The sequence below is a fragment of the Anguilla rostrata genome, chromosome 17, assembly GCF_018555375.3.
Source record: "Anguilla rostrata isolate EN2019 chromosome 17, ASM1855537v3, whole genome shotgun sequence".
Lineage (NCBI taxonomy): Eukaryota > Metazoa > Chordata > Actinopteri > Anguilliformes > Anguillidae > Anguilla > Anguilla rostrata.
Window position 1 is genome coordinate 13937695 of NC_057949.1, and position 24594 is coordinate 13962288.

The window sequence follows — 24594 nt, forward strand, 5'->3', positions numbered from 1 at the left end:
CCGCTGGCGGACACGCTGAACAGGAGTGATTAATTTGCTACTAACGCGGGCAAACCCACAGCTCCGCGACCCGCATTACCGACCGCGACGTGCCAGTAAAGGCTCGGGCGGGGGGTGGGGGGCTTGGGGGGAACGCGGTTTTGCCGTTAAGAGCCGCGTCTCGCCAGGCGAAGTTCCCTCCGCGGCCGCGAGCAGAGCAAACACCCGACTGAAAACACACAGGGGCTTTGCGGTGGGGCCCCGTGGCTGATTCGCCGTCCTCACACAGGTATTAGGGGCTTAGGGGGGTGGGGGGGGGGGGGGGGATCTGGCAGAGCCGCCGGGACCGCCGACGGAACAGGGCGTTAAAAATCGCTGGAAGTTTAGCGGGGGCTGACGCCCGGTCTTTTTGCTGCGATTTACGGGGCTTTGGCGTCGGGACACGCCGGCCCCATTTTTTTCAGGCTTCTGTCACTGGGGCAAAGGGAACACCCTTCCGCCCCTCGCCCCCCACTTACCCACCCACCCTACTGTCAAAACAGCCGTGGGTTGGGGGTTTTTTTGGCCCCGATGGCTCACTGGTGTAAAAAAACACGATATCCCCCTGCCACAAACCAAAAGCAAGCAAACACATGGGACACGTGAAGGCTATATGAAGGCCTCGAACAGACCTGGGTCAAATACTTTAAACCTTAAGACACCAGAAATATTCCTGTAAATCACTGGCAGTTCTTAGAAGAAAATCCTAATTTCTCTGAAAGATCTGAATGAATCTCTTCTTTTATACGTGTTTGCTCTTTTTTTTTTACTTTCATCTGTAGGAGTGTTTTCAAATTTTACCTACTTCTAAAAGTTTAACGAATTCAAATCTGAATTCCAGGTTTCCCAGGTTTGACCTCAAAACAGGACTCCAACCAAATCCCCTGCAAACAAGCCAATTCACACCTTAACACAGCACCAATCAACAGAACATCCCCACACCCAAAACGGCAGAACACAAATCCAGCTCAACCCAATGCGGCACCACCTACAGTGACCCAAAACGAGCCAAGCCAATATAAACAAACACAAACTCAAAACAACCTAAACCATCACCATCCAAGTGAAAATAGCCAAAAGCAACCCAACACCTCCAGCAACTCAGCACACCCTGACTTGGACAAAATCCAACAAGAGCCATCACAACCCAAAACAATGCCATCATAAAACTACGGGACCGACTGAAAACAAACATTACTGTGAAGTGAATCCAGCTGGCTGTTAGGCATGATGCCATGTCTTATCTTTACTTTGGTGTTCGGCAGGGTATACAGTAATGAAAATCTAACCACAGGAAACTGCAGGCCCAGACTCCAGGCCAGCTGTTCTGGCCACAGACCAGAGATTCTGAGAGATAATTGGTCCAAAGAATGTCAAACGCACAAATGAAAAGTCTTGGCCAAAAATAGAGCCCAATTTGAGTCACATGGCACCGATGGGAAAGTGGTTGAGGAGTGATTGAAAAGCAGAGGAACCTGAACATAACTGTGGAAAATATGCAACTATTCCCACCACCAGTCACTGCAGTGCTTGTGTTTGCCGTTTTTCTGTAGAATCTTTTTGAACCTTCCTTTCTCACAAAAACCAAAGCATTTCACAAGCAGATACACTGTGAGAAATGGCCAGTTCCAATTCTGTGGTATAAACTCCATACCAATTCATGATCCATATTTTGGTATAAACAGCACTGCCAGTTAGTGATCCACACTGTGGTATCACAGCACTGCCAGTTAGTGATCCACACTGTGGTTTAACATGTAAAGCAGATGAGACTTCTACAAACCCAGGAACCAGGCAGCTGTGGAGTGTAACCTTTTACAGGTCATTAAAAGCTAACACCTGTTCAAGAAATCACTTCACACACTGTTTTTGGGTAACTTGCCGAGCGTCAAAAATAAAAAAAAAAATTTAAAAACAGGTTAAGATCTCCTCTCTCCTCTTACTGTGGGCCAGGATTAATGATTATTTAGGATTTTTTCTGCATTTCTGCTAAAATCCCATATTAGCACTTATTAAGCATCATCTTATTGATCATCAGAAAACCCTCATGTAGTATTCTCACCAAGCCACCTGTTCATGACGCACCCCACAGTGAGTCTCTGCTTTCAGCTGCCCCGTCAGTGCTCACACACCCACCACAGGGCCCCCACAGGCCCCCTACAGACCCCCCAATAGACCCCCCACAGACCAGTGTCCTGCGCTCCCATGAGACGGCCAGTCACCGCAGAGTGACATCACAGCTATCCCCCTCCTCTCCTAAACAAACAGAATGGCCTTCTCTTCCTCTCCGGCAGGAATGCAATTTCAGCAGCCAATAAGCCTTTGTGATGCCGAAGACCAGGGCAAAGAGGGCGGAGCCAATACGCCACTGGGAAAATATTTGCAGGGGCGGAGTCTGTCCCACGGATTACCAGCCGGTCGCCTCTCTGACAGGGTTTGGCTGCATTAACCCAAATCCACTGTCTCCACCGCTGCATCATGGGAGGACCAAACAGTCCCGGAATAACATGCCGTAATCCCTGCTACGGCACTGTGATCCCGGAGCGATGTGCACCAGACGGGGGGCTCTCCCAACTCCCCACCCTGCCAAAGCCCACCAATTAGCCCTTTGAAGAGCAGAGTTGTTGGGATGTTTTTTCTGAATTCCGAGTCAGTGCTCTAGAACTCCACTGCATTCTCATTGTTACACCAGCATTAGAATGCTCAGTGAAGAACATGCCAATCTCATAATTGTGACCTTACACCTTAAAGGGGTTGATGACAGATTAATGTGTGTATGTGAGGGGGGGGGGGTTGTAGAGGCTAGGGGTAGGGGTTGGGATTAGAGGATAGGGACAGGGGCTGGTTTTGCGAGTAGGGTCTTTGGTTAAGGGTACTGGTATGGAGTAAGGGGTCGGGGCTGGGGTAGAAGATGAGATTCTTGTGGTTGTTTATCAGCTCAATGTACAAGCAAAGCCCCCTGGGCAGAACACAAGGCTATCACAGGGGAATTATGACAATATATCATTTTTAAATATCATATGCCAAGCAGGGAGACAGTGGGCACTATTTATATCATCGTTGGAAATGCCAGACTGAGGAGGAAATCCAAACCCTTCGGCTGTCATGGTACTTGAAACCCCAAACGCACCTATCTGGTGTTTCTAAACAGGAATATCTTGCCTGCAACCAAAAATGACATCCTTTCCCCTTGCTTAAAGCCAAGAAGTTCAGTATAAGCATTGTCCCAAGTCTCCAAATGGTAGCTCTGTGCTGGACACTCAAATGTCTCAGGATGTCTTCAGGTGTCCTGTTGCCTAGCAACCGACTGTAAACACATGCGAACTGGAACTGCACAGGCCACAGGGCCTGAAAGTTGATAACAGACCAGGTCACCTGCGCTCAGATACCGGAGGTACACCTGGAGCACCTTCATTTGGATTAAAACATGATATCCTCCCTGAAGACCATGCAAAGAACAGAAACCCATTTGTGTATGCCAAAGCTATGCAAGACTGACACTGTTGAACAAGGCCGTGGATAAAAACAGAAACTGTGAGCTTATGCAAATTGGGTTCAATTCACTTGCACTATCAGCCCCTAACTGCTTTCCAGGTAAATGGGTATTCAGTATTTCTCTCTGTGCTGTGCATTTTACTATGCAAATTAATCACCGAGGAAGGACAATTGGACTCGTCACGTGCTACATGCGGTCTTGCTGAAGTGAAAGTGACCAATGTTGAGCTGCATGCCAGAAGAGTGTACAAACACTAACTGACACGGGAAGGGAGTTTTATTGGTCCAGACAGCGAAAAATTTTCAGCAATGTTAAATCTGGTAATCGGAGCTCGCCTGCTCTCAACACTAACCGCCTGCTCTCCAAAGCTGCCAAGCTACCTGGCGCTCAAAGCACCTCAATCTCCCACACGAAGAAGCCCTAACACACTTCAACCAACACTTTTCTAGGGCTGACAACAAACTGAAAGAATCAGAACCGACTGATAGAGTGACTGTTTGGAAGCGTGCAGGAGATGGTGCATTCTCAAACTTAACTACAGTTGGTACCTGTCAGTCCCTGTTTACAGTGGCTTGTATACAGTATGTCAAAATCCGTTATGCTGTATTCAGTGCAATTTAGATAATTGGGATAAAACCTTAAAACATTCAGTAAACCAAAATACCAGCCACTATGCAACAACAACACCATATTAGGCCTCTTTAATTTTTGCTATTATGTAGACAGCTGAATACTTATTTTAGCAGGTGAGTTTATATTACTTGGTATATTACAGAAAGAAGGAGAAGGAAGAGGCTGTAGTTACACATCCAATATGCCCACCACCACATCTTGCAGCTGCTTATCGCTTGTCAAAACTATAAGTTAGGAAATATATAACCTGTCTCATTTAGGCTATTCTGCAGGAAATTTTTTATAATCTATGACTGTGTTTTTAAGGCAGATGTATGAGGTTTCTTTTTTTTTTTTAAACTCCTACTCAAACCACGTTCGATAATCATCTAAACGCAAGTAATTCAATAGTGCGTCATTAAGTTAGTAAACAGACCTATAAGGGTGACAGGCAACAACCCACCAGTGAAAACACAAACAACATTGCGTTCAGAAGTGTTTTGTTTTCCCTTCTGAATTGGTTAGTCGCATTCATGCAAATATTCAACAGTGCCACAAAGGCAGTGTGATTAACAAAAACGTTTCTGCCTTGCTGTACAGTCTAAGGTGTTGTAGCACAAGGTGATGAAGAATATTAATTTACTTGACAACACCTGGAAAAGGTGAACTATCCTTGGTCAATACTTCACAGTCAAACCAGCCAAGGGAAAAATGCGCAATTGCACATTCGTCGAGTATAAAGAATGTGTAGGTTATCAGAGGAACATATACCACTCCCATCGTTAACCTGGCCTAGTAGCGGCGTCAGCGCCTTCGAACAGGCTAAGGCTTTTCTTGGAAACCTAAGACAGTTTATAAGGCTACTCGGAACTACACTTCAAATGCTGGAGCAAAATTTGGCTACTCACAGAATCCGTCGCAAACGCCGGAGCCTCATGCAACCAGTAACAGGCTATATTAGCGGTTCAGAGAGACGGTCGGTTCAACAAGAGAGAATCCCATTTCCATTACAGCGTAATTATCCTCTCAGGAAAGCAGTCATTACTTATTCTTGGATAGTTAGTCTACTGTTCCCATTTAAAAGTCGCTGCACGCGGCAACACGTCACCTAGACATGAGCTCTTCAGTAGACTGAGTATCCGCCCCTATTTGCTCATGCATAAATTGATCGCTTTCTCAAAGTTTTAAATCGTTATTTTTAAACAAAACCTGATTTACTTTATGTATTCTATTTACAGATCTCTCACACTTTCTATTGATGAAAATAAATGAAAAATAAAAGCACACATAGGCTAATATAAACCAGATTTAAGACAAATTGTAGGCTTAGTATGGCCTTATTATTATTATTATTGTTATTATTAATGATAGCATCAAGAACAACATCAATAATAACAATAATAATAATAATATTTACAGACCATCTTTCACAGTTAATGGAATATCGAAGGCAATATCCTAATAGTTATTGTAAAACTCGCATACCTGAATAAACATGAATGTTATAAATTAATGTTCAGGGGGTCCTGTTGCATTTTAAACTATTCAATTTATCATTAGCACTTGATGACAGGGGTGCTGTGGCATCAATATTAGGCTACATCCCCTTATTTGACAGTCATGTTACAAATCATATTGGGCAGTATCAATACAGTATCTATTAAGTGACATAAATGTAAAAAATAGTCTTGCTTTTCACAAGACCTGAAAACAACTAAATATATCGCCTACGACAACAAAAAATAAATAAACAAATAAATAGCCTAAATGGAGGGCAGTTCCACATGAAACATTGATTCTCATTCTATGTCTACCGGAATAGAAAAGGCAACGGGTGTATAATGGCTAAAATCCCGCGTGAGGCCTGACAGAAAAAAGTTTGCAGAGGTACTTACACGAGTTGCTTCAGCTGTGGGATTGGGATCGATAGGCGATTGGTGGCGGTGGGACCTGGGCAGGCCATCTGTGCGCCTGCATGTGAGTGCAGGACAGTCCATATAGGGAATGCGAGCCTCACCCCGATAAAAATACCCCCTGCGCCTCAGCATTCCTCCATCCGGGCCGCAGCCAAGGGCGCAAGGCACGCCAATCACTCATACACGCGCACACACGCGCGCGCAGGGACTTAAACACGTTCACCATTAATCACACCTATCGGCGGCTGTACATTTACAACCCATTCTTTCCCAAAAGGATAATTATATTCTGGGCGTTGAGAATTTCAACTATAAAATAAGATTTATTGACTCGGGTACCTTGGGCTTATAGAGGCGAAGGAAAGGCACATTAGAACCGAGCGAGTGCCATTTCCCTGTGTCCTTAATGCGCTGTTGAGAGCAACCTTCTGAAATGCCAACTATTACCCAAGATTACCTCTAAATGATTGACCAGCTTATATTTTATTCCTGGTAATTATCTTACCAGGAATAAAATATAATAATATATAAATATATAATTATTTTTTCATTTACCTAAAATTATAGGCTTATAATTACAGGCTTAGGCATACAACCTACATAAACACGAGAATATTCAACTTGGCAACGTGGTATTAACAGAGGAATTATTCCATCCACACTAACACGAATTAGCACGCAACAGCGCCACTTGTTGCTTATAGCGCGTATAATAGCGCAGCAAATGACTGCGTTTCCTTCGGTTCACAGAGGCCGACCTTAATAACGTGCCAAACGCTCTGAGTTTTTGTTTTGATTTGCAAATATGTTTAGTTCACGGGACGTCTCTGTACTTCCTTTTCGGTATCCTACCTCATGCGAAAACCAAGAGAATCGTAACAGATGGAAATCCAACACTCCAATGGCTTGCTCTGTGCATCCTTGCGTGAACTGCATAGGTCACGGTGCAAGCCAATCAAACCATCCAGGTACACAAACAGAACACGAAGCGATACGTGAACAAACATGCAAAACGCATCCTTTATTTTATTCAAAAACACTGTTGAGTGCCCCGTGCAACAGCCTTTAAAACCAACTCTCCAACAAACCAGAGCTGCTCGCGCAATTGTGTAAAATGTAAATAAAAAAGGTATTTCAAAATATTTTCACACATACGCGTTTACATAACCGTATATGAAAATAGGTATAAAGACGATTTATATTAGTAGCCGAATTACACAACAAAAAGTGCTTCATTGTAAAAACGCATTTTTTGTTTTGTTTCTTTTATTAAAAGCCCATCCAACAACAATACAAGACAGATATGAACAGTACAAACCCCTTAGCAGTCACCACAAACACACACCATGCACTCAAAACACAATGTGCTGGTGAATAAAAAACATTAATTTCATGAATATTTTGTAATGGTCACAACCTGCAGCAGCGTGGAATTTGATGTCATTATTACAATGTCCGTCGTCTGGTTAATAATACCTGAGGTGATATCTTAAAGCAGCGCATCGTTACTGTATGAATATCTGCAAGTGGGGGTGGGGGGAGCTTGGTGCAATTTGAATAATTTTCTTTCAGATGTCAAGAACTACAAAGAACTACAAATTCTACAAATGAGAAGGAAATGAACACTGAGCATTTGTTATGCATGATGGCTCAGACTCAGTCAGCTGTTCCTCTCCCAGGATACCGCTATTTTCGCTGTGCAGTTCCGGGCTCTCTCATTTCACATTATAAGATGCACCTTACGACACAAGGAATCCAAAGGAACTGGGAAAATCAGCACCTGCTCAATAATGGGTATTCAGTCAGCTGGGAAATCAAAGTTCAATTTCAGCAGAAAAACTTATTCTGTAGAGCTTGGCCCAGACCGGGGCACCGCACCCCCAGATTTCCGCCTCAGGCTCCGCCCCCCTTCAGGGTCCAGTCAGGAAAGAGTGGGCCAGCGCCCTGGAGGCCGAGATCCGCTTGGCGGGGTTGAACGCCAGACACTGCTGCGGGAAACACAAAAGGAGAACGTCAACTCGCCCTTCCTCCCAGACCGGTCGAAACCGGTCAAAACGCAAGCCGACAAGAAAAAGCGAAATTTACAAAAGTACACTTCGCTGCAAACCGCGATATATATGGATCACACATACGTACATGCGGCGAGTCAGAAATGTTTAAAGTGTAACTATCTCAGCCTACGGTCAGTAGGTCGTTCTCCTGCAGGCTCAGGTTTGGGAGCAGCTGGGTGGACCGCGCGCCTGTTCCCCAGGATGAGGAGTACGGCAGGGGGCTCTCTGCTGGCCAGTCCTCCTCCTCGGGCAGGCCGATGACCCTGAAAGACACGAGATAAGGAGATTACGGGGACCTGCAGCGGCCGAGCGTCGCGGGGTGGGGGGCGGGCACGGGCCGATACTCACTCAAAGATATTCTGCAGCAGCCGCGCCTCGGAGAACTCGCGGAACAAGGGCCTGCGTGGGAGCGGGAGAAAACGCTATCTCACAAAAACACAGCTATTATCTCTCATGTTAGTCTTTAACAAGGGCATGTTGGACTCATGCCGCTTACAGGTGCTACTGTATAATCAACAGATGTGTCCATGTATGTTATTATTTTACCATGCAAGCCAGTCTCATGACACTTTCCATTTCATGTAAATTTAATTCACAACAAAGTTTTTCTATTTCTATTCTATTCTATTCAGCTACTAAACACATGGCAGGGGCCAGTTCAGGTACCACAATGTCCTGATACCGTTCCTGTATTGTTGTGAACCACACAAGGCCATGGTAAGGAATGCTAGTCTGCTAAAGAGCTTTTAACAGTTGTCTGACTGCAGTTCCTGGTGCTTTCACTAGATGGCGCCCTTTGCCCTACAGTGATCATGGGCCAGCGTGCCTCAGCAGTGCTGGTGTGTGTGCGGTGGCCCGTCCCTACCTGAGGAGGAAGAGCTCAGCGAAGACGCAGCCTGCGCTCCACATGTCCACAGAGGGCATGTACACAGAGTGCAGGAGCACCTCTGGGGCCCTGTACCACAGCGTCGCCACCTGCGTGCACGCACACACACACACGCACGCATGCACACATGCACACGCACACACATACAGCATTTAGACCCACCTGGGTATACATGCAATGCACACACAAACACCCACTAAACTTAAGCTCCACTAATTTTTGTTGTAAGCAAGACCATACCAAACTAAAAACAAGCAAGCCCTTCCCTTAGCTTTGTAACTGTTAATAAAATAAGCACTTACATGGTGAAAGTGAACAGAATGCATGGGATTACTAATGACACGTGAAAGCTTGGTATAATACTACAGTTAGAAACAGTTGTGAACTTACACAGGGCGTGAGAGCTATCTGATGGCTGTAGATTCGGGCCAGCCCAAAATCGGCGATCTTCACCTCCCCTCGGCTGCTGACCAGCACGTTGTCCGGCTTCAGGTCGCGGTGCACCAGCATGTTGGTGTGGAGAAAATCCAGCCCGGTCAACAGCTGACGCATCATATCCTGCAGGAAGCAGCACACGGTCACTGATTGAATATCTATACAGGTAATATATAATTAGATGATTCAAAGCAACATCCACTGGCCCACAAAGCATAGGAAACCCTGGTCAAGTTAAAATTTTGTCAAAATACAGGTTATATACTGTACTGTAGGGTCTAAAATGTTCTAAATGGGGACTGCCAGCTCATGAATTAGTAAGGTTCTATTCAGCGTTGAGTAGACAGCTGCAGTACATTCGAGCCAAGCTGGGTTTAGATTAGAGGGAAGACTCACTTTAATTTTTTCCAGACTCAATCCGCTCGGTGGGGCTGACGCAAGGAACGTTGTCAAGTCTTGATCGATGTACTCAAAAACCAACGTTAAGTCCAAGGTTCGATTCCGTAGTCCGGCCGATACGTTTAGTAACCTACCGAAAGCGAACAACAGAGTTCTTGCATGATATATTTGCATGGCCTATTAGCACAGTTAGCGTTTGCATATAAATAGCGTTACACCTCACTGAATACTTCATGGGGTCATGAAAGCATAATCAATTAACTTAGTAGTGAGTATCAGATCAGCAGATGCTGTAGTCTACACAGGACTAGACAGGGGTAGACAGCGGCTTACTTCACAATATTTGGGTGGTTGAAGCACTCAGTTTTTCGCAACAGCGCCACCTCCCGGATCATGAACGCAGGTATGCCGCTCTCCGGGTCGTTTGGTATATTCAGCTTCTTCAGTGCGACGAGGCGTTGCTTGTCCTTCGTCTCTCTGGCTTTGTACACTTTGCCATAGGCGCCCTCTCCGATTTCAACCAATATTTCATAATCACCGATACCAGTGCAGCTGTGGACGTCCATATTTTCCCAACTGCATCGAAAAATGGCACAAGGCATGGAACAGGGCTCAGTGCTTGTCTAGGTACCCGCCAAAGCGATTTTCCATTTCAACCACAATTTGCACAGGACACTTTAACAATGTATGGCAACTAGGAATCTGGCAGCTGTTAAACAGCACCGATCTATCAAAATACGGCATTTCAGTCTCAAAATTAAAACTTACATTTCTTGCTTGCTTCAGAAAAACTGTTTCAGGACGGAGAAGTTAACGTTATCATGGGTAGCTGGCCAACGCCCAGTCTCTATGCAGTCATCAAGCTTATTTTTGGTAGGCCAACTACTTAATGGAACACAAGATAGGCTTTTGTTAGCTGAACAAGCTAAATAATATTTGCAGGCAGTATGCTACTAGCTAGTTAATGCCGTACTAAAATTGTGTGGTAAACAAGTCTATATTTTGACTGAACAAGTTTTAGGTTTAACATTGTCAGTAATGTAAAGTACATTATCTGAAACATATTACAGTTACTATTGTTCTAATTGCAGACCAAGATCCACTTAAACTAGATAACTTCGCCTATCCATACATTTCCGAATCATAATTAGCTATATTTCAGCAACAGTAGCTAAACTGGCCTGCAGGGACCAGATTTGCTACTGTAGGCAAAACCTATTGTAACAAGGCACTTATTTATAGCCTACTAATATGCGGAATTGTGTAACAAGATCATATTGTGTATATTCACATTGCCAATAATTGAAATGAAATGAAAATTAATCCCTGGGTAGAAAGCGCTGTCATTAATCTCAAGCTGGGTCTTGCTCGCCATTTACATGTGAAATGTGAAGCTCAAACTTCTTATTTTAAGCAAGATGAGAGTTCCTCAAGATGGTTGTACCGTTGCCATACCGTTGCAAAGGGCTCAGCTAATCAAATTTATCTGACAGGGGGGTTGCATGAGTCAGGACGTCACTTTCACGTGCTATATGCGTGCAAACCGTTCTGTTCCCACGCTCTTTTTTTTCTTTCTTGAGTCACCTCATTAAAAATGTGACACTTCAATTGCTTGATATTGTTTTGATACCTATCTAACTGTAGGCTCAAGCTGGGAAAATATAATGCAATGGTAAATTTAAAATTGAGAATCCATTTTAGCCATCACTGTATTTAACAGTCTCTGTATTTAACACCCAACTATGCACGGGAAAACCATTCTCTAAACAGAAGTCTGATTTAAATGGGGATGAGATGGTGGAGTAGCTATGGTATTGCACACTTACAGAAAACATTCTTATCTAGCCAATAACAATAAAGAAAATAATTTTTAAAAATAGAAAGTTATATAGGTCTACACCACACCGCATTACTATCCAAAATTACACATAATGCAGCCATTTACACAAACCTCTTTCTTGCGATTCATGAAACACACCATTTTGACTGCATGAATGAATAAAAACAGAATGCTAGTGGCACATTTACCAGGAAATCTAAGGAAGAGGAGAGGCATTGAAAGGACTATCCAGTGTTGCACCAGTGTAAAATGGACTGCATTTATATAGCGCTTTTATCCAAAGCGCTTTACAATTGATGCCTCTCATTCACCCATTCACACACACACACTCACACACCAACAGTGGAAGGCTGCCATGCAAGGTACCAATCAGCTGGTTTGGAGCAGTTAGGGGTTAGGTGTCTTGCTCAGGGACACTTCGACATGCCCAGGCGGGGGATCGAAACAGCAACCCTCCGACTGCCAGACAAACGCTCTTACCTCCTGAGCTATGTCGCCCCACCAAAACCTCCACTAAAGTTTTTACATTGATTAAAAAACCCACAGCCTACTTTTTATTTTTCCAGTTGTATCTGTTCTAATAGCTTGCATGTTGTTGGAATATATACAGCAATGCTCAGAATGACTCTGCCCATTGAACAGGAAATGAGGTGGTCCGAGGTAAAATATTTATATTTAAGATACAAATGAACCATCTAATTTGTCTAATTTGTAATGCCTTTATCCATTATAGACTGGACATCCTCCTGACTTTAATAGAGCGTTGTTTGATGTATATAGTGACCATTACCAAACAGAATTTATAAAAATTGCAAAAACAATTTTAGGCTGTATTTCCAGGCCCTATGCATAAGGGAAACACAAAAAGTATCCACATGCATTACCTGTGCCATTACCTACAAATAACATTTATGGTTCTTTTTAAAAAATGTATACAAAATATATAGATATAAATTTGAATCCAATTTATAACTTGTTTGCTCTCTTGTTATAGATTAAAAAATAAGTGCTGAATGTAACTGCCATTAGTGCAGACCTGCCAACCTTAGGAAAATATTTTGAGTACCACAATAGTCAGTGTAACGCTTAGTTCACATGCTTTCGCAGCACTTCGCTTTGCACGCACACACAAGCCTTTCTTCATAATTCTAGTTTTGACTGTTAAAGTGATCAGGCAAAATTGTATAATTTGACCTGATTCTAAAATATCACTTACACTGCACTGGGCTATATTATGATATACTTTCAAGTCAAAAGTTTGAGCACACCTGCTTAAAACAATTTTTTTCATGATTAATATTTCATTATATGGTATGTGTGCTTATACAAACCGATAACCATAAGTGAATTGCATTCACTTATTTAATAAAAATGGAAATAATTAATTTTTAAATTATTTCAGACTACAGCTTCTTCTTGTCATGAATGCTGTGGAGGCTCTTGGCCAGGGCGATGGCGTCGAGGTGCAGGTTCCGATGGAGGAGAACCGAGCCGCAGGTGAGGGCTCCAGCCAGCGCCCCCGCGAAACCGCACGCGAAGACGTCCTGACCTGCGCCAGGCACACGCACATGTGCACACACACACCCAGGAACACGCACAACACACACACACAAGGATGGGAGCATGTGTGACTAATTGCTCACGCGAAGGTGAGCTTTCAAACAATTCAAACGCACATCGGAAGGGACAACCTGGTATTTTCAATAACTGTCTTCCGAAATTAACCTTGCTGCTAAGAAGCTGACTGTTAGTTCTAGTGATCACTAGCTAGGAGACACACCTCACACTCACCTGACAGTTAGAGAACGCACACTCACCTGTAAGGTAGAGGTTCTTCAGCGGAGTCTGGGGCCGGATGGTGGCGCTGACAGCGGGGCTGAAGCGAACCGTGCTGTGGTCGCAGCCGTAGATTTCCCCGCGCGGAGCGCCGATGTAGTGCTGGTTCGTTATGGGAGTCCCGGCGTCGATGTACTCAATCTGGAAAAGAGCAGGAGGGGCATGGCATCGAGACTGGCTGGATTCATAGTGTCATTGAGTTACATTCAGTCTGGTCATATTCATAGTGCTATAAGGTTATATACAGTCCAGTCATATTCATAGTGCCATAAGGTTATATTCAGTCTGGTCAGATTCAGTGTCATATGGTTAGATTCAGTCTGGTCAGATTCATAGTGCCATTAGGTTATATTCAGTCTGGTCATATTCATAGTGCCATAAAGTTATATTCAGTCTGGTAGGATTCATAGTGTCATTAGGTTATATTCAGTCTGGTCAGACTCAGTACTGTAAGGTATTGGGGAATTTCTAACCCTGTCCTTTATGCAGGGGAAGATTTGGACCACCATGTCGACGACAGTGTTGATGAAGGCCTCCTTCAGCTGTTTGTAGTCCATGCCCCGGTTGGTCACCTTCCCGTCCTTCCACTCCTCAAACCACTCATAACTGGCGAAGGTGACCAGGCTCAGAGTGGACTTCCCTAGAGAAGAGAACAGCTTGTCACACTGTGGCTCATTCTACCCACCGTATCTCCGGTCTCGAACCGAAGGGTGAAAACACTGGCAGGGTCCGCAGCTTGCTTCTAAAATACTATTGGCACAGCTCAGGAAACACAAGAGAAAAAAATTGGGCCAAGTCTTGCAGGGCCACAGTGTCTGCTGGTTTCAGCCCATCTGTTCTGTTTAGGTGTCTGATTGGGTAAAGGACACGCCTTGTATCCAAGACCTAATTGCTTTTCGAATTGAAAGTCTATTGCAGAGAACCGGCACACTGACCGTCCAGGACTTGTGTTTCACAGCCCTGTATTGGATGTAGTCATGGAGACATGGGTCTCATAGGTTCACCTGGCTGTCTTTCCTCCCACGTCGGGTCTTTGGCTGAGGCCGAAGCGACGAATAGCAAGGGTATCTTCTTGGCCGACTCCTCCCTGTTTCCATTCATATAGGCCTCTACCCTGTAATGGAGGAAGGCCTTAATGCTGTCAGCTCTGTGGGCGGGGCAGCCTCGCTGCTCAGGCCTGAAAATGCTTTTTTATATGAGCGCTCTGACATTATAGGGTTAAACAGCCTGCCAATCTGCAGGCCTGACTCCGCCCACCGGCTAGGCTGCCCGCTTGCTTTCCGATTACAATACTCTAATATTATACCGCCAGTCAGAAACCAAGGGCTGGTTGGCAGGTAGCAGGATTGGCATTACAATGAATGTAAAAAAAGAAGCATAAATATTAATGGTGCACAAGTTATAAAAATAAAACTTAGCTCATAAAACTGCAGTGCATCATACTGTATCTTAACAATATACTATAATAGTCCTACCTATATATTTTTCTAACGAATGTGTCTATACAATTTTACAGCTCAACTAAACAGTAAAAAGTACTTCCTGCCAGTTCACAAGGCCTTTTGAAGGTAAGCAACTGAAACTTTTCTTTGGCGAATAGCATACAACCACATAATCAATACTTTCTCCAGGTTGGACTGCTTTGGGAGATATTTATTATCTTAAGAACCATAAAAATTAAGCCACTCTGTCATATATAGAATCACTAGGAAACCTTGTTAGATATTGTTAGACGCAACAACGCATATTTGTTTTCTGCAGGTGATGGGTTGTGCATGTTTGCGATTCGCCACTTTCCCTAGATTTATTTTTGTGGCAGACTGAGGAGGTTTTAAATCAGGGGTGGGCAATTCCGGTGTGCATGCAGGTTTTTGTTTCCGCCAATTGCCCTTGGTAAATGAGCTGATTGACTGTGTAGACCAACATTGGTTCACTTGTAAATTAGATCACAGAAAAATGTTCCAGATAGGGACACAAGAACAGTCTTCGGCTGTCATTCACGTGCTTATCGAGGAATGAAGCAAAAATTTCAGATGGCATAAATGTTAGGGCATAATTGCATAATTAAGGCCAGAAGCTGGCATTGTAGGTTATTCAAGATATTACCAAAAACAGGTAAAATGACCGTTATCCCAGGAAGAAGCAGATCAGAAGTTCGTAGTAAAAACAGGAAGATTTATTACGCAGCCAGCTACGGGAACAACTCAGCGAGAAAGTTCAAAAAGGTATTGGTGGGTAATTCGTTTTATACAGTTTTCAGTACATTGATATTTGAATATAGTGGAATTCTATTGTTGAAAGGGAGCACTGCCTCTGATTGGTGATAAGGGGCCGTGCTTCCTTCTGATTGGACCATTCAAATCCATAATGGTCATGGGGGTGGAATACACAAAACTGTCTGTTTCCCAGCAGCATGAAAACCAGAAACAGGTACGGCCCTGGTTGCCCACCTCTGTTTTAAATGATGCGTTTGTGTACGTTACAGAAAGCTGGCTGATGGCCGACCTCGGGGGCTGACTCTAAGGGTGCGCACCATACGTAACAGCAGGCATTACGAGGTGAATGGCATATTATCACTGACGGTAACGATAGGATGGGTACACTGCTTACGTCATGTAGCTGATAAAACAGTTTGACACAGCATGCGATTAGGTACTGAGTAACGCTTCACGTGTATTCTTTTTCCACGTGGAACATTACTCAATACCAGGGAACTGGAACTGGAATGGATACGTGCTGTCTGTGCAGCACTAACGCTGCATAAGGCTCTAGTAGGCCTGCACACCTTCCAGACTGCTGTTTCAGCAAGGTTTCGGACAACGATTGGACCCATCTCCTTATATCTGAATTGCTTTAATAAAATGCAACATGGTAAATGGCTTTCAGAATATACACTCACCGGCCACTTTTTTAGGTATACGTATGCTCTTTGAGGTACCGTTGCCTTTCTATCAGCTCAAACCAGTCTGGCCATTCTCCTCTGACCTCTGCCATCAACAAGGCATTTTTGCCCAGAGAACTGCCGCTCACTGGATATTTTCTCTTTTTCTTTGTAAACCCTAGATATGTTTGTGCGTGAAAATCCCAGTAGATGAGCAGTTTCTGAAATACTCAAACCAGCCCGTCTGGCACCAACAACCATGCCACATTCAAAGTCACTTAAATCACCTTTCTTCCCCTCTCTGATGCTTGGTTTGAACTTCAGCAGATTGTCCTGACCATTTCTACATGCCCAAATGCATTGAGTTGCTACCACGTGATTGGCTGATTAGAAATTTGCGTTAACAAGCAGTTGAACCAGTGTACCTAATACAAGCATTGTAAGTTGCGTTCTCCCATGCCTTCATTCTGTTTGTCTAATAGAAGGGAAGGCATTACTAATCCTGGAGTGTCAGAGATGTTTTTGTTCCATCTGAGCTTGATTTCAGAGAACGATGGATCATTAAGGGTGTGATTCTTGATATTCAGAGCCTGAATGGTGTGAGTTCCTCCAGAACATGGTCATCTGCATTCATTAAGCCTGATAATGAACAGTTATGTGGTTATAGTTTTGGATGGAGCACAAATAAAGAATCTCTCTTCAGCTCCAAAACCAGGGTTGCCTACCCCTGTTTTAATGAATGAGTGTAAGGACAGGATTAATTCAAATAGACAAGGTAAATCACAAGATTTATGGGCTTTTCCAGATCAGGCCTGCAGTATTACAGAGCTGTGATGTAATGAGGGTGCGTTTCTGCTTTGGAGAGCTGAGAGGGTGTGCTTACGGTTCGTCCAGGTTGTTCTCGGAGAAGATCCAGTAGTTGTCAGCTTTCAGGTCCAGCTCCTCCTTGGTGCCATTCAGCCCGAGGAACATGCTCAGCCCCCCCAGTCCATTCTTCATCATACTCAACTGCGTCTGCACGGCTGCAAGGCCACAACAAGGCATAGCGTTACGCACTGCAGCTTTACACAGCACAGCATTACACAGCACAGCGTTACACAGCTTAGTGTTACACACCACAGTGTTACACATTGCAGTGTTACACACCATAGGCTTACACAGCACAGCATTACACATGGCAATGTTGCACACCTTAGTGTTACACACCACAGCGTTACACACCGCAACGTTACACAGCACAGTGTTACACACTACAGCGCTACACACGGCAGTGTTACACACCATAACATTACACACCACAGCGTTACACACTGCAGTGTTACTCATTGCAGCATTACACACCGCAGCATTATTCACTGCAGTGTTACACACCATAGCGTTACACACTGCAGTGTTACTCATTGCAGCATTACACACCGCAGCATTATTCACTGCAGTGTTACACACCATGGCGTTACACACCCCATAGACATGGCAAGGCCATAACTGCTGTCCGTGGGCGTGGCGCTAGCTGCTGCCAGTTAGAATGCCGGGGGCGCACTTACCAGGAAGAGCCTGTAGCTCCTTAGGTAGCAGCTGCTGGTACGTGTTGAAGAACCCAGCGTTGGAGATGACCTTGGGGGCATGTACGTGCACTTCCTCCTGACCCTTCATCACACTTACGCCTGAAACCCAAGAGGAAAAAACAAAGTAAAACGTCATCTCCACAGCTACTTCCCCCATTTTAAGGGCTGAAGTCGCACCCTTTGTCCCATTTTTAAGGGAAAGTGCTCGCATATTGCATTATGGTATACACAACACTTACCCAAAGAACACAAAAAGTGTGTGTGTTTATACGCACGGTGTATGTGTGTGTGTGAGAGAGAGAGGGAGAGAGAGTGAGCCTGATATGTGGCATGGCAGACACCTAGAACTACCTCACCAGGCACCGAGGCTACAAGGCTAATTAATATATCCTCTCTGTCCCTCTGTGTGTGTGTGAGTGAGTGAGTGAGTGAAAGAGAGAGAAATTAGACTGCTCTAACCGTCACAGAGGGTAGAGCAGTCTTAGCATCTATTGTGCTGAGAAATGTCAAAATAAATCATCCCACATAATTACTCTGTAATGTTTTTAACAGAAAACAGCAAGACGCTGTCCTCTGGTATGACATACAGTAGCAAACGTTACTACGCCTGCGTAGGGAGTTTACGACCCCGGGACACTGTGGGGGACGGAGTGTCACGTCGTGGACAAACGAGCCCGTCGTGAACGATGCCGTCGCTTTACCGTACGCTTCTCCGGCCTCGTTGAACAGGATGCGGTTCACCGGAGCGCGGACCAGCACCGCCCCCCCAGCCTTCTCAATGGTGGGGATCATGTGGTAGGCGATCTCGCTGGCGCCCCCCTTGGGGTACCAGGCACCGTTCAGGTAGTGGCACACCAGGAGACTGTGCATGGAGAAGCTGGCATACTTCGGGATGTTTCCTGGAAAACACGCAACAATCGTCAGCATGAGACTGGAAACGGCAAATACTGTTACACACAGAGGGAGGCACAGAGGAGGACATGAGATATGGTGACTGGTATGGCTATTGCTATTTTTCTGAACTATTACTACTACTACTATTCCTATTTCAATTACTACCACTATTACTATTAATATCATTATTACTATTACTACTAATATAATTACTATGTGTTTGCCAAGGAGATGGCTTTATCCAAAGTGACTTTTTTATTGCTAAAACTGGATTTCATTTTAGTTTTAGGCCTTGCTCAAGACCATAATGACAGCTGCACACCTGGGAATAGAACCAGCAACCTCTGTGTCAGTCCAATTCCCTAACCATCATAATACATGAGATTTAAATTTCTCATGACTTGCTTCTCAGCGTAATAACAAAACTTTAACATTACATTCTATTAGTGTCGCGTAGAGCAACACATAATGAGTGTGACTGAAACATGTGACATCATACCATAAGTGCCGAAGATGTAACAGAAGACTGCCCTCAGGTCCTGGTTGTCCGTCAGCTCGTTCACCACTTCAGTCAGACTGCGCGAGGCGTATCTGAAGAATGGAGAGAGCCGACTGGCCAGGCCAGTGTATACCAGGAAATTGGCCAGGGGAAGTGGGAGGAGCTTCAGCAGTACCAGAAACCAAACACCACGGCCGGCTTTCTGCAAAACACGCCCACCACAGACCCACCTGAGTCAGAGCTGCCATCACTACTAACCATGCCATGCTGGCAATTAATATTAATTATGAATAAAAAGGAAGCAGGAGTTTTAGCAACAGCAATTTCCATTCAGATGTAACTTGTATCCTCACACTATGCAAGGAATGACACTCGAGCTTGTGATCTTGATAATTCACCAGGCACCTCTTTACTGGCTTAAAGTGAGTGTAACCAATGTGATTTTATTAGCATTTCGGTTTATAATCTATTTACACAAGAGGCATGAAGAACACACAATGAGTAAAGTGATTAAATAGTGTCCGTTTTTATTTTTGGATGAGAATAATGCGTTTTAAAAATTATCGTCCAATTTTCAACCGTTGACGAAAGTTGTCTTTTGTGCGTTCGAACACAGTATCATCCTCACGCCCGTAACCCAGGATAACTCTGAGACATATGTTTGCGCATGGCTTTAGGCAAGACAATGCAAATATTTGACTAACGTTAGGTTCACTTAAATTAGAGTGCCTTTTAAGGACTATTAGATTATTTCTGGTTATATTCATTTAGCTAGCTAACGTTAGGTAGTTTGCTTTCATAAGGAAATGTTATCGATAACGTTAGCTAGCTAGTTTGCTTTTGTGAGGGCGTTATAGTTGTGCTTTTATCTTAACTTGGCTAGCTAGATAGCAAAAATTATAATTGGATATAAGTCAACATCCTAACCTTAGCTATCTATGGATACTTGATATACTACTAAGCTAGCTAGCTTGTGAAAAGTCTCCCAAAAATAGCACCTAACATGGGGGTGGCTATGGTAACGGGGCACGGTCTGTCAATCATAGCTAACTGACAGTTCTCATTACCACGCCCAGACAGTTCGGGTGAACTTTTGTTGTGGGAAATTTAGGCTTAGAAAAATACGTTTTAAAGTACATTGAAATGACTGAATAATAAAAAAATTATGCACATTTGTTTTGTTGTTGCCTAAAGACAACTGGGAAGTGTCACGTTCAACCACCATGTTACTCCTTTAAAACGTGATCTGTGTAAACAAACATATTTTTATTGTAGCAATTAAATGTGAAATCAATCTTTATTAACAAACAACATCCATAACCAAATCACATCAAACATTTGTAAGAAACTGTGTTTGTATAGGCTGTATAACGTAAAAGCTGATGGCATTTGTTTTCATCTGTGCAATTTCGATAAATGAGCCACCAAGTAACCAAACAATCAAAGCAATAAATTTGCACAACTTGATAAGAAATGAATACGACTCTGCCCAATAGCCTCTTGTGTTGATGACATCACAGTGTCAGCCCACACACACGACTGAAGCAAAGGCCAACAGTCCAGTGCACATGACTCAGTGAAAACGGTGTTCTCTGGCACTACGGTAAGGGGAGCGAACTGCGACCCACAGTCTGACTGTTGCACAGACTGACCGAGCCAGCACACGAGCCGGAGCTGAACATGGCTGGCCCGGCTCCAGCATGAATGTTTTTCTACCGTATCACCCGAAAACCAGGTCTGTTGCCAACGATGCAGCGCTGGCGGATCAAAATGGCCGGCGACACATTCCCTGTAAATTTAATGCGGTCCAATAAAAACGCTGCACAGATTGCGTTACCATCCTGGTCAGATGTGATCACTACTGAGTGATGGTAGCGTGTGTATCTGGATTTGCCTTCTCAGTCTTCACGACCAGCACAGACAGACGTCAGTTCCTTCCACTGTTCTTTTTAGTAGGGCAGAAGCAGACTACAATCGGTTGCATTGTGTTGGGGGCACAACATGAGCGAAAAGCTAATGGAAAACAACCCGGAACATAGGCTTCCATTGTGGCAGTATAGCAACTGCCAGGGGCACATCACTGCCTCACACACCGGTCCTCTGCCTTCAAGCCATTCAGACTCCCTCAGTAATGCAACACAGTCACCCACGCTGGCCGTCAACTTAGCCTGAATGGCAGTGGTCAGTGAAAGAGAGGACTCAGAGAGGACAGAAACATCAAAAGCAGCATGAAGTCAGCAACCCATTCAGACTAATATAAGCTGTGGATAAAGAAAGGCAATTTCCAGGAAGCTGAAGATGAGCTGACCAGAACAACCTAGAAGCTTCAGAACCTACATCTCCCACTAAAATGACTGTTTTTCAAGATTGTACATTTTCTCAAAAAGATTTCACATAGTTCTTGTAATGTTAAAAAATGCTTCTTAAAACCAATTTAACAGGTTTTCTGTCTGACAAAGTAGTCTTTTTTTAGAGCAGCTGTTCTGATCAGTGCTATCATTAAGCACAGCAGCTCTGGTCAGCATGTTTTTGAGAGTAGCTGTTCTGGGCAGTGAGGTTTTTAGAAGCGGCTGGTCTGGTCAATGGTATTTAATAGAGCCGCTGTTCTGGTCAGTGGTATTTCTGAGATCAGCTGTACCGGTCAGCGGTATTTAATACAGCAGCTGTTCTGGACAGTGGTATTTCTGAGAGCAGCTGTACCGTTCAGCGGTATTTAATAGAGCCGCTGTTCTGGTCAGTGGTATTTCTGACAGCAGCTGTGATGACAAGGAGTGCTTAAAGAGCGGCTATTTTGATCGGCAGTGTTTAGAGGACAGCTGATCTGATCTGTGGCGTTTTGCAAGCAGTACCATGATGAGCTCCATGTACTTGTCGATGGCCTTCTCCTCCCCGGGAAAGCACCTCTTCAGCTCCTTCAGGAAGCGGTCCTGGCCGCTGTAGATGGGGTATACCCGTCTGTTCTCGGGGGGGCCCAGCACCACCTTGTCGAAGGGGTTTTCCAGGGGCACCCACTGCAGCTGCCCGTTGGTCAGCTGGTCAATCATGCAGCGAAAAGGCTTGTGATTAAGCAAGTCCCCGATGTAGTGGATACCTGTAGACCAACAGGGGCCTCTGTCAGCACAGTGCACATACGAGTAAAGCAGAATCATAAAACAAGTGGGGGTTCCAATGTAGTGGGAAAGTTTAAAAAGATTATTATTGGTCAGACAGGTGCAAAAAGAGTCCTAGAAATAAAGGGTCTTCAGTTTGCAAAGTGACTGCATCAACCGCTCCCCCTGTAGGTCTAGCCCTTTGTTCTAAGGTATATGATTGCGTTAGTAATTAAATGCAATCCTTGGCTGTCAGTGTGATGAGAGTTTTATCAACATATAACACAGGTTCTGGTGCCAAGGCGATTCATTTTCGCCGTAATTTTTCATAGCACATTCAATCGAACTTAGTATTCAAGAATCCTGTCTGTAAATTATATGTGTATGCATGAAATAAACAATTCTAATAATAATGTTAAAATTAATTGAAATACAAGTTAAATCCCTGCAGGCCACATGGTGGAGACAAACTGGTGGCCCTAGCTATAGGCTACTGATTTTAAAAAAAGTAGGCAGATGAATTGAAGATGTTAAAACAAGGGAAAGGGGATGGGAGGTGTTAAGTCAGTGTGGAAAGCACGGCCACAGCGGGCTCACCAACGTCAAACTCGAAGCCTTTCTCCGTGAAGGTGTGGCAGCAGCCACCGGCGCGGTCATGTTGCTCCAGGACCAGAACTCGTTTCCCAACCTTGGCGAGAAGCACCGCAAGCCCCAACCCACCGATCCCACTACCGATCACAATGGCATCCAGGTTCTCCGGCACCTTGCTGGCTAGAAATCCTGGAAATTAAGAGCGAGACTTCTTATTAGAGACCAGGGTATGCCGATTTTGCAGAACAGTGAGCATGGTGACAGTAAGCAAACAAACAGCAAACAAATAACAAACATCCGCGACCGCACACGCGCATGCTTCCGTGTGTGTGCATCCACACGCACACACCCTGACCTCTTCTTTTGGTTACTCACCTCTACCTTCGGTCATGACCTACGTCCATGCCAAATTTCAGCCTCTTGGGGCAAAAACTATGGCAGCTACGGGGTGGGACACTTTTTGTGGACCAACCGATCGACAGACAGAGCTAGAGCCGCGGTCGTAGCAAAAAACGCAACCTGAAATCGTTCGCTTCACCCAGTAGGAGCATACGCAGTTTCCTATCTCAGTTTGGTATTTGACATGATAGCTGCTGCACTTGAAAAAACCATAAATTGTAGTCGGCTGGGGAATATGCTGCAGAAAATCGGGTGCTAATTAACGTAGCTATAGAACCATCGATTCACAACAGTGCCCTTTAAAATAGACCCTGTGTTAGAGCATAACTTAAAATTCAAAATCTAAGATTAGATATTTTCTGCAATATATTCACTCTGCAGTAATGCTGTAAAATATTTTGCAAGCTACACTCGGGGCAACCGCGTTGATAGCCACTAGATTCAGAAACTCACCTTGCTTGAGAACTTTATTTTTTTCTTTCTTATCCGTGACCAGCGGTTTCACCGGCTCTCGAGTATCAACACCAAACGGATTAGGTCCTTTCTTTCTTGTGACATATTTGAACAGAAAAACAACTAAACCCACAGAAATGATCACCACGGAGATCCACATTGTTGCAGCAGTAGCTGACAGCTCGTAGTGCTGATAGAAATCACTTCCGCGGTCTGCCGTAAACCCCACGTACCCCACCCCCTAGATGCAAGCTTCAGCCTTTGTGCCTGTACACTAGCTCGGTGGTTATGTAATGGTTATGCAAAGTCAGACCACCTTGAACCCACAACTGCCCTGAGATGTCTACACTCAGTCCAGTGGCAAGCAGGCAGACCTTTCAACCAACCACATCTCCACCGAACGAGAAAATGTATTAAAAGAAGAATGTAACTCACAGAGGAAAGCAGACGATTATATTCCCAAGGTTACCAGAAGCAGGGAAGCTCAAAAGACTTAAGCTTGCTTAAACCGAAAAATATCAGGCTTTTATGAAATGAAGTTTAGCAGCAACATCTGTTAATTTGCTAGACGTCATTAAGCCCTCCACCCTACTAAATAGCCTTTATCTACAGCCTTAAGAAGGTATTCAGTTTTTCAACAATTTTTTATACAAACAAATTGTCCACGAAACTGCATTTGACACAGCATTTTCACTGAATCGTTTGAAATTATTCTCAAACCACATACAATATGC

General features: G+C 44.3%; 2 protein-coding genes across 7 annotated transcripts; both read right to left on the minus strand.

The window, feature by feature from the left end:
* Positions 1–7067: 7067 nt before the first annotated feature.
* Positions 7068–12867, minus strand: cdk21 (cyclin-dependent kinase 21). 5 transcript variants are annotated; one of them, XM_064314278.1, is made up of 8 exons: positions 10582–12867; positions 10147–10389; positions 9811–9943; positions 9370–9537; positions 8959–9068; positions 8442–8492; positions 8224–8356; positions 7068–8027 (listed from the first exon to the last, which is right to left on the minus strand). In XM_064314278.1, exons 2-8 carry the CDS (start codon positions 10377–10379, stop codon positions 7953–7955), a joined length of 903 nt encoding a protein of 300 aa, XP_064170348.1. In that variant the 5' UTR covers positions 10380–10389; positions 10582–12867; the 3' UTR covers positions 7068–7952. The 5 variants fall into 5 exon arrangements, with proteins under 5 accessions (XP_064170348.1, XP_064170349.1, XP_064170351.1 ...); XM_064314277.1 differs by having other exon boundaries at positions 7069–8030; XM_064314279.1 differs by lacking the exon at positions 8442–8492 and having other exon boundaries at positions 7068–8030.
* Positions 12868–13001: 134 nt separating this feature from the next.
* Positions 13002–24212, minus strand: LOC135242935 (all-trans-retinol 13,14-reductase-like). Of its 2 annotated transcripts, none has more exons than XM_064314275.1 (11): positions 23861–24212; positions 23015–23197; positions 22178–22419; positions 19329–19530; positions 18637–18834; positions 17915–18034; positions 17254–17392; positions 14494–14603; positions 13963–14129; positions 13471–13630; positions 13002–13202 (listed from the first exon to the last, which is right to left on the minus strand). In XM_064314275.1, the coding sequence occupies exons 1-11, from the start codon at positions 24018–24020 to the stop codon at positions 13057–13059; spliced, it is 1827 nt and encodes a 608-aa protein (XP_064170345.1). In that variant the 5' UTR covers positions 24021–24212; the 3' UTR covers positions 13002–13056. The 2 variants fall into 2 exon arrangements, with proteins under 2 accessions (XP_064170345.1, XP_064170346.1); XM_064314276.1 differs by lacking the exon at positions 23861–24212 and adding an exon at positions 23384–23554.
* Positions 24213–24594: the final 382 nt, after the last annotated feature.